Source organism: Heteronotia binoei, chromosome 5 (genome assembly GCF_032191835.1).
Source record: "Heteronotia binoei isolate CCM8104 ecotype False Entrance Well chromosome 5, APGP_CSIRO_Hbin_v1, whole genome shotgun sequence".
Classification (NCBI taxonomy): Eukaryota; Metazoa; Chordata; class Lepidosauria; order Squamata; family Gekkonidae; genus Heteronotia; species Heteronotia binoei.
In genome coordinates this window covers 152969768-152984520 of record NC_083227.1, presented here as the reverse complement: position 1 = coordinate 152984520, position 14753 = coordinate 152969768, and the positions used below count along the sequence as shown (strand labels likewise).

At 44.5% G+C, this 14753-nt stretch overlaps 1 protein-coding gene across 3 annotated transcripts in view; it reads right to left on the bottom strand.

Annotated features, from left to right (window-relative positions):
- The window catches only part of HTR4 (5-hydroxytryptamine receptor 4), a 360697-nt gene that overhangs the window by 112252 nt on the left and 233692 nt on the right, over nt 1-14753 (bottom strand). For all 3 annotated transcript variants that reach the window (XM_060240604.1, XM_060240605.1, XM_060240603.1), the window contains 2 exons: nt 9993-10146; nt 2038-2606 (listed from right to left, as the gene is read on the bottom strand). In XM_060240604.1, the coding sequence (XP_060096587.1) occupies nt 2038-2606; nt 9993-10146 (723 nt within the window). The remainder of the gene's footprint in view (nt 1-2037; nt 2607-9992; nt 10147-14753) is intronic.

The following is a 14753-nucleotide window of genomic DNA, read 5'->3' as shown; positions in this document are numbered from 1 at the left end:
GAGTCACGTCCCTCTTCACTGCGCAGCGTCAGGTCGGATTTCCCACCATCTGCGCCAGAGCAGCAGGAAGAGCCGCGGCTTCTGCCTTACGAACGGAAACTGGGTTTTAGCGATTTCCGTTTGCGACGCAGAAGCAGCGACTCTTCCTGCTGCTCCGGCGCAGATGGTGGGAAATCCGACCAGACGCTGCGCAGTGAAGAGGGACGTGACTCCGAGGTGAGCTGTGTGCGAAAAAGGTTCTTGTTAGGAGGTTGCATCCTGTCTTGTCTGCATCCTGTGCTCTGCCCACCATGTGCCCCTAGTGGCTGCAGTCAGAACTACACTAGGGAGGAGAATTAAATGCCTTCCATGTGAATGCAGCATGTCACCAGCTTCACGGGCTCCTAACACAATTTAATTAGAACCAGCAGGCATTTCACAAGCTAATGAATGTCAATATTCTTCATCACCTGAAGCTTTTGTGATTAATCTAGGGTTGCCAAGTCCAATTCAAGAAATATCTGGGGACTTTGGGGGTGGAGCCAGGAGACATTGGGGTGGAGCCAAGATCAAGGCTGTGACAAGCATAATTGAACTCCAAAGGGAGTTCTGGCCATCACATTTAAAGGGACGAAACACCTTTTCAATGCCTTCCTTCCATAGGAAATAATGAAGGATAGGGGCACCTTCTTTTGGGGCTCATAGAATTGGACCCCCTGGTCCAATCTTTTTGAAACCTGGAGGATATTTGGGGAGAGGCACTAGATGCTATACTGAAAATTTGGTGCCTCTACCCCAAAAAACAGCCCCCCCCAGAGCCCCAGATACCCACGGATCAATTCTCCATGATTTTCTATAGGAATAAATCTCCATAGGGAATAATAGAGTTCCCAGCAGACATTTCCCTCCCCTCCCCCCGCTTTCTGATGACCCTGAAGCGTGGGGAGGGTCTCCAAACCGGGAATCCCCTGCCCCCACCTGGGGATTGGCAACCCTAGATTTATCTTATGCAACTGAAGAAAACTAATATGAACGTCAAGGAAAAGATACAGATTTCTCTCTGTTCTTTCCTCAAACCACATCGATGATCTCACATGCCTAGATTTCCTGGCTGATGGAACCTTTTCCTAGTCCCTTAAATGACTGATCTCCTGATGGTTATGCGTCAAAGAATGTCAGTCACCATCCAACCCCGCTAATAACAGACCATGTTCCCTGCCTTGCCTACACAATGACATGCTTATCTATTCTTCAGCAGCAAAGCGGCAGGAAGAGCTACTGACAATGCTGACCAAGAGGTATCTCACAGGAATCTTCGCAAAATCATCCCTCAAGACTAAAGGTTTGCCTTATCTTTGAGAATACTAGACTGTACAGAGGCTTGGCAGCAGCACTTCTCCTAATCTCAGGTGGGACTCAGCTTTCAAGAAACAGGAGAGCAATTAATTTTAATAAGTACACATTAGTCAAGTATTTCCGAGTGATGCGTGTTACTAGACAGTATTCTGCACTTTGTTCTGCTGTCAAATGTGACATTTCTTTTCCCTTGACTCACTCGTTCCACACAATGGCTCCTTTCCCTCTCCTTGATAATCTCAGTCTCCCTTACTTCATTTATAGTTGCTTTTTATGGGAAACTCCACTCAGGATACCTTTTCTACACCTGTAGCAACATTGAGCTTACAATGCAAATAGCTCCTCTTACTTGAACACATTCACTTAACAGAGTTTTTGTTCCTCAGAGCAACATCAAATGACTTAACCACATCTCCTCTCATGTCTCAATAGAACTGTTAAATCCTTAAAGGGTAACAGAGGAAAAACATAGCTTTTCCAAGAAAAAGTTTTTGTAAGTAAAATGAATAGGTTAACATTTCAGGTTGGCCCTGTATTCTAAAAGCAGCCATCAAGTTAAAAAAAAAATCCCTACCAATGTTAATTTAGGACAAAAGTTGACATAAAGTGAATCTGGCATCCTGAGCATATGCTAGGGAATAAATCTGAATTGTCATCCCCCTGCTTTCTTCAACCAACTGTCAGTTTCCAACAACTACTCACCTTAGTACATGTGTTGATCCATTTATAGTGGTGGTGGAACACGGAACAGTTTGCCCCAATATGGAAGGCCTTCGATATCGTTCATCGCCACAGCACAAGATGATGAGGAAGGCACGTCTGAAAGACTTGTTCAAGAATGCATAAAGGAAGGGATTCAGTCCCGAATTGATGTATCCCAGCCACAAAAAAGCAGTCCATAGCTGGCCTGGCACTGTATAATTAATGAAAGGATCTATTATGTTTGTGATAAAGAAGGGTGCCCAGCATAAACAGAAGCATCCCATAATGATACAGAGGGTTTTGGCAGCTTTTGTCTCAGTCTTCATACGGTGTGTACTTTGCTGATCCGGATGGTGTGGTCTCCCATCTGTCGGTGCCCCGGCCCGCTGGAGGATTCCTATTTGATGAGCATGCTCCTTGGCTGTAATGTATATTCGGTAGTAGGCTAGCACCATCAGCAGAAATGGAATGTAGAAGGCCACTACTGAGCAAGTGATAGCATAGGGCTTGTTGACCATAAATATGCAGTAAGTAGAGTTGGACACCTTGTTGAATTGTCTTTTCTGTATCTGAGGAGAAGAACAAAAACAAATAACATGTAGGGGACACGTTATAGCTGCTCTGAGAAAGATTTCATATTTATCGGCCCAAGTGCAGAATGAAAGTCGCATAGGTGTTAGAATTCTCGCCACCTGCCTTCTTACATAACCAATTATCCCATTGTTTCTACTAGAACTAAAACTTTCCTATTCATCGTTTATTCCTCCAGTTCTGTTGGGATGGTGGAAAGTGCCATCAAGTCACAGCTAATTTATGGCAACGTCACAGGGTTTCAAGGCAAGAGATCAACAGAGGTTGTTTGTCATTGTCAAACTGGAGAGCCAGTTTGGTGTAGTGGTTAAGTGTGCGGACTCTTATCTGGGAGAACCGGGTTTGATTCCCCACTCCTCCACTTGCACCTGCTGGAATGGCCTTGGGTCAGCCATAGCTCTGGCAGAGGTTGTCCTTGAAAGGGCAGCTGCTGTGAGAGCCCTCTCCGGCCCCACCCACCTCACAGGGTGTCTGTTATGGGGGAGGAAGGGAAAGGAGATTGTGAGCCGCTCTGAGACTCTTTGGAGTGGAGGGCGGGATATAAATCCAATATCTTCATCTACCTCACAGGGTGTCTGTTGTGGGGGAGGAAGGGAAAGGAGATTGTGAGCCGCTCTGAGACTCTTCGGAGTGGAGGGCGGGATATAAATCCAATATCTTCATCTACCTTACAGGGTGTCTGTTGTGGGGGAGGAAGGGAAAGGAGATTGTGAGCCGCTCTGAGACTCTTCGGAGTGGAGGGCGGGATATAAATCCAATATCTTCTTCATCTTCTTCTTCATTACCTGCCTCTGTGTAGTAACCCCTGGACTTCCTCAGTGGTCTCCCATCCAAATACTAACCGGGACCAACGTTGCTTAGCTTCTGAGCTCTGACAAGATCAGGATAGCCTGGACCATCCAGATCAGGGCCTAGTTCTATTACTTTTCTTGCATCTTTTCTCCATGCTCACCATCTCTCGAATTACTGAAAACATAAACGGATGTTTATTTTCGGTAATATACATAACTAGCAACGTGATCAAACGCATTCACAAGTTCAGAGTGGCTAAGTATACAATGCAGACACCTATTTGCTGTAGTTGCCTTTTAGTCCATGTTGTGGATGCTTAGTGAAAGAAAAATACATAGAAATTCAATAGAACAAAGTAGGAGTCAAGTTGGCACCTTTAAGACCAACGAGGTTTTATTCAGAATGTAAGCTTTCATATGCACGCGTGAGTATAGTTATACATCCACAGTGTTCCAATGTATTTTAGGATGGCCTTTACCTAACCGAACGACTGTTGGATGCGCCCAAGTGACTCCGCCATAATTTTACATCTAACAGAATAGCACCAGGAATGTTAATTTTAAAAATTGGAATGTTTTTAGGTGAATGCGTTTTTTAAAAAATGTGTTGTATAATTTTTATATGGATTGAGATGTTGTTAGCCGCTCTGAGCCTGCTTCAGCGGGGAGGGCGGGACATAAATAAAATGTTGTTGTTGTTGTTGTTATTATTATTTCTCTTTAATAATAGTGTATCAGAATAATTTTTTGTATTGACATACTCAAACAAGGGATATTGGCTGTTCATCTCATTACATATACTTAACCCATTTTCCTTTTATGCATTCTTTTTTTTTTCTAATGGCAAACTAGAATGATGTTTATAATGTACAAAATGATGCTAAAAAGTCAGTTAGGTGGACAAGAACTAGGAAAGACATGTTCTTTTGTTTCACCTAGACTTTCAGCAACAGCAAATAACAGGTAACTCTTATTTCCTTTTATTGCTATCCAGACCAAATGGTCTTTCCAATTTACTACACTACGTTGCCATTTGATCTTTGTATCAGTTTACACTCTTAACTCACCAACTGCATGTCTTTCAGCCCGCTGTACCCTATGTATGCATGCATACGAAAGCTTACATTCTCAATAAAACTGTGTTGGTCTTAAAGGTGACACTTGACTCCTACTTTGTTCTAGCGCCAACACGACTGCCCACTTGGATCTACCGTGTTTCCCCGAAAATAAGACACTGTCTTATATTTGTTTTTTTCTCAAGAAGACACACTAGGGCTTATTTTCAGGGGATGTCTTGTTTTTTTTATTAAGTATGATACAACAATCTACATTTATTCAAATACAGTTAAATCATCTTCTGGAACTTTGTCATAACTCTCCAGACCCGGAATTCCATCCTGAATATTTTGCGACGCCCATCACTAGGTCTTATTATTGGGGTAGGGCTTATATTTAACAAATGCATAGAAATCCCGCTAGGGCTTATTTTTTGGGGTAGGTCTTATTTTCAGGGAAACAGGGTATCTACCTAGAAATGCAGTACAGGGGAAAAAAATGCAATACAGAATGTAAAATACAGACAGGCTACTAAAGGGGAAAAAGTTCCATCTGCAGAGATCCTATATAGAAATATGGCACCGACCCTAATATAACGGCCGTAACTGATCAGTTGTGGACAACATTGTACTGCCTGCTCGTCCATCTCTATTACTGATTCTGACGGGCAAAGTAAGGGAAGAAAAACTCTCTTTCATTTGTGACAGCTGTAGTAGCTGCATGATTGTAAATTTAATGGAGCATGAAGGAAAGTCCCAGCTTCATTCAGAGACTTGTCACCCTCCATCATGCTCTCCTGACGATAAACCTACTAGATGTTGAGAAGGGTCAATTTAAACAATTATTGTCAGGGGTGGCTCCTATGCCACTGCAGAAAAGTGAAAACGGAGTTCCATCAAGTCCAAATGAACTGGCTGCTAGGCATGTTTGAGACATCAGTGAACTGATTTACTGTGTAGATTAGAATGGCGATATCAGAAGCAATCGTCTACCTGGAGCATAAAATTCATAACTCACAAGAGGTATGTCTAGATCTGACACTATTCCTGTAAATGAATAGGCAATGCTGACAAAGGCCCTATCAATGGATGTGTCATGGGTCAGCCAGGGCTCAGTGAGGACTCCTCAGGAGAAAAGAGACATATGTAGCCAGCTCTAAGTCAGCAAGCAGATGACAAGATGAACTACTGGCTGGTCAAGATCCACAGCCAACAGCTCGCGCAAAGCCACTGCTAGTCTCCAGCTCCAATCAACAAGAGAAACCAAGCTGATTGTTCCCAACCCTCCAGTATCACCCTTTGAGCACTGCAGACAGAGGCTATGGATCGACAGAGTGAACACCTCCTGGTCTGAATAGTTACAGAATTACTCTCAAGCATCTGGCTTAGGCACATGCCTATAAAAACCAGCCAAAGGAGGAAGTTAGGTGTGGAAGAAAGAAGTTATTTGACCACTGATTTTGTGACCACAGTGTTGGATCTTGCCTTGCTTGTGCAACTGTTGGACCAGCTTCTGACTATGGCATTTGGCTCAGCTAGACTCCTGCTTGTGAGTAACCCTTGGACTGCTTGACTATGCCTCTCAGACGACCCCTTGGTAATGACTTGACTGGCTCGGAACTCTTGGACTGGACTCCTGAATTCGTTTCTCCTGACTGGACTTTGGCTGCCCCCAAGGAACCTACCCTTGGCTCTGCCTGACATGTAAGCAGGATGTTGGTGTATGAGCAATGAATGAAAAGCTTTATAACCCAGCTTGATCGAGCTCTAAAATATAGAACATAAATACTGTCCCCAATATTTCTGGTTATACCCAAGCAAAATGTTCATAACCAGATACAAAAGACTGATTTCAAATGTGCTTTTCTGCTAGCGTAATGCCAATGATGGAACAGTGCTTCCGTGGAGGGGTGGGGATGAGCTTTTTGATTCCTCCTCCCATTGCAGTCCCATACTTCACCCCTACAAGCTATCTGCAAGTGTTCTTTGAGGTCTCCCCATCCAAGGAACAGATTTGCCACAAACTGTAGCTCCATGGGGTACAATAGAAGGATGGGGACTGTGCTCCACCCAAATACAACCCAAATTCCCCAAGCAGATCTTGACATTTCTCTCCTCTTTGAAATTTCTTTGGAGACTTTGTCATAGTTTAGAAGAGAAACTCTAGGCAATATATGTTCTGTATGTTCCAAAAGCCAGTGTCTTGTGCACAAAGAAGAGAAGACCCTACAGGAAGAACCAAGAAGACAATTAGGATAGTGAGGTCAGCACCTTCTCTCCTATTAGGTGTCATTCCTTGTTTGTCTCCAGATTGCTACTCTTAGGGAAATTTCCTCCTTCTTCTTTTAAGTGCCACATTCAGCTAGTTAGGAACCTCTCTCTCTCATTCTCTCTCTCTCTCTCTCTCTTCTTTCCTATCCAATATTTTAAATAAACCTTTTTCTGCTCTTCAATCAGATTGTGCACCATTGCTGTGTCAATTACTCTGCTAACAGAGGTTACGGTGGCCCAGATAACAAAGTTACACTTACCTGTATTTATGGATCATCGAGTATCTTCTGTGCAGGCACACATGGTGACTGTACATGAGCAGGCCTGCCATCTGGGAGGTTTTTATAGCTAAAAACCTCCAGGGAGTGCTGCAAGCTGGAGCCATAAACTTGTTTCCACCCAGGGACCACATGCTCCCATGCAGCAGCACCCCTATCCTCAGTAGCCTCAGTACCTCCACCAAAACCAGAGCATGCAGCAGGCCAAGAGGCAGAGTATGTGTGCCTGCACAGAAGATACTTGATGAACAATAGTTACAGATAAGTGTAACTTTGTCTTCAACATCAGTCTTCTGTGTAGTTCACATAGGGACTCTAGCAAACAACTCATCATGGCGGGCATGCTCTCCTCACTTGTACAGTAAGTGCAGTACTGCCTTTCCCACTTGAGCTTCTCATCTTGCCTGCAGAGCCAATATGTAGTGGCATATGAACGTGTCTGCTGATGACCAAGTAGCAGCCCAGCACTTCATCAAAGAAGGCTGCAGAAGAAGCTAGAGCTCTTGTAGAGTGGGCATGCATGGGGGGCACAGCAGCCTAGCTAAACCATAGCATTCTCAAATGGTACAGACTAGCCCTGTAGCTGGGGGCCATGGGGAGAGAGGGCCATGCGGGGCTGGTGACTGCTCCCGTTCCCCCTCCCATGTGATTTAAACCCCACCAATCAACTGCTTTGTGAGCCCTTTAAATGGCATGGGAGGGGTAGTGGCTGCTTCTGGACACCCTTCTTGAATTATTTATATCATGCAGGAGGGGGAGGAAGATGGCCAGCTCTGGGATGGGGGGGGTGAGGACCCCCCCCAGGGGGCCAGGCCCCATGGGCCCCTGGTTAGCTATGGGCCTGGTACTGATAATCCACTGGAACAAAGTTTGAGAGGAAGCCTTCCTCCCTTTATTAGGCCCAGCAAAGCATATAAACGGTGCTGTATTCCTGTGGAACTCTAAAGTTCTTTTAAGGTAAAATAATAAAGCCCTTCTAACGTCTCAGGAATTTTCAGAGTTTGGTATAGGAAAAAGATAGGCGAAATAATATCCTGGGATACATGGAACCTGAAGACTACTTTAGGGGGAAACCTAAGACTGGGTCAAAGGATTATCTTAGAAAAAATCTTCAAAAACATGAGTTCCACCTGAAGAGCTGCTAACTCACTCTCCTGGCTGATAGATCCAAGTGGGCAGCTGTGTTGGTCTGAAGCAGTAGAACAATAGAGTGATTAGCAGACATTCTCACATTTTGACATGTTACCGTTTTATTGGTTTCTCATGCTACCCAGATCAAAGGTTTGCTCTTGTTAATTTTACTATTCTGTCATTGGATTTTAAATGTGTACCATTTTGCAATCTAAACCACTGCCTACCAGCTATATGTAGTTCTGCTCACTATACCTCAGGGCTCTTTTTCTAGCAGGAGCTCCTCTGCATATTAGGCCACGCCATCTGATGTAGCCAATCCTCCAAGAGCTTAGAGGGCTCTTAGTAAAGGGTCTACTGTAAGCTCCAAGAGGATTGGCTACATCGGGGGGGCGTGGCCTAATATGCAGAGGAGCTCCTGCTAGAAAAAGAGCCCTGCTGTACCTGATTCCTCGTCTGAAGAAGTGTGCATACACACACCAATGCTTACATTCTGAATAAAACTTTGTTGGTCTTAAAGGTGACACCTGACTCCTACTTTGTTCTCCTGGCTGATGTAACAGAGACTAAAACACATACTTTTATAGAGAGCTCAACCAAGGAACATGCCATAGGGTTCAAAAAACTAGTGATAGAGGCAACTGAGGAACCAAAGGGTCCCGAGGCAGGCAAAGATCTTAATCCCTTAAGAAATCTCTTGGAATTTCAAATCCGTTTCCAGCAATAATGAATCAAGTATCCTTGTTGGAGTACATCAAAAGTCCATTAATTTCAGCAATAATGAATCAAGTATCCTTGTTGGAGTACATCAAAAGTCCATTACTCCAAACAGACTCCCTTCAAAGGAGACAGGGGCAAGATCAATTAGATCCAGGTAATTGCTCTGGTTATTATTGAAGACTTTGCTGTTCTGCTTTGGAAATTGTTACATTTATCCATAAACACGTGGTATGAATTCCAGACTCTTGAAAAAGAAAATTTTCGAAACAGTAATCAGGCTTAATTGATCCTGCACTTGTCTACTTTGGAGAAGAATCTGTTTGGAGTAACTTCTTATCTCTCTCTCTCTCTCTCTCGGCGTGGGGACCGGGGAATCAAACTTGGTTCTCCCAGATGAGAGTCTGTGCACTCAGCCACTACACCAAACTGACTGGTGAACCCAAACTTTGGGGAGGGGAGAGGCCTTGGCTGAATATAATGCCATAGAGTCCACCCACCAGAGCAGTTATTTTCTCCAAGGGAGAGAGACCTGTAATCTGGAATTCAGTTGCGTTTCCAGGAGATCTTCAGGCTCCACCTGGAAGTTGGCTACTCTAGGCCAGGCAGCACCCCTTGGGTTACATGATGTCACATGATTGACATGACTTAACTAGGTCTGGCTGCTTGCTTCTGTTGACAGCCAGTTACCAACTCAAGGTTGGGGAATTCCTGGAGATTTGAGGGCTGGAGCCTGAAGAAGGTTGGTTTGAGGAGGGGTGGAACCTCAGGCAAGTACAATGCTATAGACTCCACCTCCAAACCAGCCATTTCCTCCTGGAGAACCATTCTTGCCAATCTCCAGGGCTGGAGAACGCTCAGAATTACAACTGCTCTCCAGATGGCAGAGATCAGCTCCCCCGGAGAAAATGGCTGCTTTGCAGGGTGGACTTTGTGTCATTATACCCTGCTGAGGTCGCTTCCCTCCTGCTTTGGAACCCACTGTGGAGAAAGACTGTACTTTTCCTAAGTTCCCCAATAAACCTACATCTACTCTTTAAGCAGGTTGTGCATCACTGTTGTGTTAATTACTCTGCCAGCACTGTATTTGGTGTGAATCAACACAACTGGGGTTTACTCACCAGGTCGGCAATGCCAATGCTATTCCAGCCTTGCATTATAGGGAGAAAAGAAATAAACATTGGGATTACCCAGCAACCTCCCAGCATTAAAGCAATGCGCATTGGAGTCATCTTGTTTCTGTAAACCAGAGGCTGACAGCAGATAGCATAGTACCTGAAAGAGAAGAAAGGGGAATTTTGTAAATAGTAAGAATCACTAAAAGCCTTAACAAATCAAGGGGAAGCCATTTTTATCCATTTAATATAATCCTATTTTTAAAACTGCCTTTCTACAGTGATATTGTACCTGGAACAAAGAAGATTTGAAATAGAAGACCAATAGGAGGGTCATTGCCATCTCAATGGAGAAAAGTTATTGTCATCTCAGTGGAGAAATAAATAGATAAACAACTAGCACAAGAAGAAGAAGAAGATGATGATATTGGATTTATATCCCGCCCTCCACTCCGAAGAGTCTCAGAGCGGCTCACAATCTCCTTTACCTTCCTCCCCCATAACAGACACCCTGTGAGGTAGATGAAGATATTGGATTTATATCCCGCCCTCCACTCCGAAGAGTCTCAGAGCGGCTCACAATCTCCTTTACCTTCCTCCCCCATAACAGACACCCTGTGAGGTAGATGAAGATATTGGATTTATATCCCGCCCTCCACTCCGAAGAGTCTCAGAGCGGCTCACAATCTCCTTTACCTTCCTCCCCCATAACAGACACCCTGTGAGGTAGATGAAGATATTGGATTTATATCCCGCCCTCCACTCCAAAGAGTCTCAGAGCGGCTCACAGTCTCCTTTCCCTTCCTCCCCCACAACAGACACCCTGTGAGGTGGGTGGGGCTGGAGAGGGCTCTCACAGCAGCTGCCCTTTCAAGGACAACCTCTGCCAGAGCTAATGGCTGACCCAAGGCCATTCCAGCAGGTGCAAGTGGAGGAGTGGGGAATCAAACCCGGTTCTCCCAGATAAGAGTGCGCACACTTTAACCACTACACCAAACTGGCTCTCCATACTGGCGCAATATGTCCTTTGTAGCATGTACCAGACATTAATCATTCGTTATGAATCAGCTGTAAGATCTCCCAGGCATTATCACACAAAGCACCTCAGAAGTGCTTGGAAGTCCAGGATAAGAAATTGGAGAAGCCAAGCCCGGCTAGAAAGGTTTGTAAGTAGTTATCAATCAAATCTAATATATTTATTTTCTTGGCTATGGATTCTATGTGACTTTTTTTGAAATGAAGCCTAAATCCAAGAGAAGTCCTTGGATGGATCTTTTGGAGAATGTGCAATCCCAACTGAGACAAGTACCCCCTCTATTTTATCCGAAGGAGTTCTTGCAATGAGCAAATCAATCTGCTGGAACCCTGCAAGCAAGACTAGAGTGAAAACACATTAAAAGGATGCCTGTTTCAAGCTCACAGTGGATCCAGAAGGATCAGTGTTATCAGACGCCACGGCAGGTCCAGGAGAATCAACCAACTCACATTTCCCTGTCTGTCTCCTTATGAATATCACTTTAGTGTGAACCATAGCCTCAAGCAGGGTGTAAATATTTCTTTAAAAAGAAAGAAAATGCAGCAAACTGAAACGGATACAACTTTTTGTATTCAACTCACAGTTATCTGCTTGCACATCTTTCTCTAAACCTGGGGATCATGCATCTTCCTTGAATCAAAGTCATATTCTTGCCCTAGGTGGCGAACAAATTTATGCTCACCCATGGAGACGAATTGATCTGATCAGATTCCAGAATGTTCTGTAGGAACCAATGCCCTCTGGCGATTCCTTAGATGAGCTGATAGAGGACTGGAACCCCTATCTCTCAAGCCATCAATGAAATCATCCCCCAATGTCCTGTCTGTCCCTGGTGGAAAATATCCCCCTGTGAGTGTGTGCCTTTAAATCTGTAGGAGCCAGGCTGAATGGCGGCAGGGCAAGCTGGCAGAACAATGGTGGCTGCCGCCAGTGAGCTGTGAAGCTATGCGTAAGGAAGGGTAACTAGCCCAGTCCCTCTGTTTGTTTTATATTCCTTTCAGAAGTCATTTGCACAGTAAAATAGAGAGTAAATAGTAAACTTTGGTTTCCCTATATTAGTCTGAAGAACTTGGTTGAATCTATAGCAGATAGTTACATTCAACAACTCCATGAGTAAACTGCCCCAGTAAGATCACTAAAGTGTGTGCTTGCAAACTGTTTTGGCTGCTTTGAGTGTGTGTGCGTGTGCGTGTGCATGCGTGAGAGAGGGAGGTGCTTTTGAAAAATTCATCCAAGGCCCTCTAGGTTTTCTGTTGTTGTTGTTCAGAACTAATTGCAGTATTCTGTGGCTCCCTGCTTTTGCTGTCACTCCCATTCTTACTTATGCACAGACTGCATGTAACCCACCTCTGTTTGATAGAACTTCTAGAATGTAAACACTTGGTAAATCGGGATGCTGCAGCTGTTACTGAAACGGCAGAAAAGCAAGATTCTAAGGAACATTCTAATGATCCTTCAATCTGACAGTCTTCCCCTCCTGCTGACATTTATGCTAATGAGCTGAACGGTCTGCACAGGTGGTCATACTCTAGTAAAGAGGAAAAGGATCTGACAGGAAACAATGATTAGTATTTATTGATAAAGTAAGTGGGTAGAAAAAAGTAACTGTCCTTCCTTGCAGGATACTAAGCGTGCTACTTTATTTTAATCTATTTTTAAAAATGTTTTTATTACATATGAGAAGAAGAAGAAGATATTGGATTTATATCCCGCCCTCCACTCCGAAGAGTCTCAGAGCAGCTCACAATCTCCTTTCCCTTCCTTCCCCACAACAGACACCCTGCGAGGTAGATGAAGATACTGGATTTATATCCCGCCCTCCACTCCGAAGAGTCTCAGAGTGGCTCACAATCTCCTTTCCTTTCCTCCCCCACAACAGACACCCTGTGAGGTAGATGAAGATATTAGATTTATATCCCACCCTCCACTCAGAAGAGTCTCAGAGCGGCTCACAATCTCCTTTATCTTCCTCCCCCACAACAGACACCCGGTTCTCCCAGATAAGAGTCCGTGCACTTAACCACTACACAAGACTGGCTCTCAGTTGACAAACATTCTGTGAGGTGGGTGGGGCTGGAGAGGGCTCTCCCAGCAGCTGCCCTTTCAAGGACAACCTCTGCCAGAGCTATGGCTGACCCAAGGCCATGCTAGCAGGTGCAAGTGGAGGAGTGGGGAATCAAACCCGGTTCTCCCAGATAAGAGTCTGTGCACTTAACCACTACACAAGACTGGCTCTCAGTAGACAAACATTCTGTGAGGTGGGTGGGGCTGGAGAGGGCTCTCCCAGCAGCTGCCCTTTCAAGGACAACCTCTGCCAGAGCTATGGCTGACCCAAGGCCATGCCAGCAGGTGCAAGTGGAGGAGTGGGGAAATCAAACCCGGTTCTCCCAGATAAGAGTCCGTGCACTTAACCACTACACAAGACTGGCTCTCAGTAGACAAACATTCTGTGAGGTGGGTGGGGCTGGAGAGGGCTCTCACAGCAGCTGCCCTTTCAAGGACAACCTCTGCCAGAGCTATGGCTGACCCAAGGCCATGCCAGCAGGTGCAAGTGGAGGAGTGGGGAATCAAATCCAGTTCTCCCAGATAAGAGTCTGCACACTTAACCACTACACCAAACTGGCTCTCCAGAGATTAAACTGCTACACATATAAGTCTAGGAACGGTTTATCTTTTGTGCCCAACCCACCTTTGCTAGAGGTATGGACAACAAAAAGCAGGAAAGGACATTAGTTCAAGATCAAATAGTTGGGAAGTACCACCAAGGCATGAGTCATCCAGAGTGAAGACTGCCTACAGACCAGCAATAGATAAATAAATAAAATCACCAAAGGAGGGTCGTCTGTGCTGCTGAGTTTCTAAAGTAATAGAATAAAAATACAGACCTTTGTGTCGGGGCCCGGTTCACTGCCAAGGGACTGGGGGTTGACATTTGTAAAAGGCTTTGGGGGAACTGAAGAAAACTTCTCAAGGACCTTCCAGAGAAGCCATCCTCCAAAACAGGAGCATGGAACTCATTTGCTCAAGGGACAGATCTGACATAAATGGAACTTTGTGGGGTCAGGCCCTATGTGTCATAAAATGTAATGCCAGGCAGTGGAAATATAAACTTTATAAAGGACACAAACACAATTAAATATACTATTTTTTTTTTCTTAAAATACAAACATGCTTAAAACTCATGCAATATTTTGTTTAAAATGGAAAAAAAACGGGGGAATAGTGGGTTAACGCTTTCTAGGCAATGCTTCTATATTTAATCTGGTTGCTGGAGAAAACACTGCTGACTGTGACGGAAGCATTACTTCTGATTAGGGTTGCCAGGTCCAACTCAAGAAATATCTGGGGACTTTGGGGGTGCAGCCAGGAGATTTTGGGGGTGGAACTGGAAGCAGGGCTATGACAAGCACAATTGAACTCCAAAGTCAGTTCTGGCAATCATATTTAAAGGGACTGTACTCTTTTTAAATGCCTTCCCTCCATTTGGAATAATGAAAAATAGGGACATCTTCCTTGGGGCTTACAGAACCGGACACGCTGGTCCAATCTTTTTGAAACTTGGGCAGTGTTTTGAGGAGAGGCACTGGATACTATGCTGAAAATTTGGTGCCTCTACCTCAAAATACAGCTTCCCTACTGAGCTTTAGATACCCACCGATCAATTCTCCATTATTCCCTATGGGAATTGGTCTCCATAGGGTATAATGGAATGCCCAGCAGAAATTTCCTTC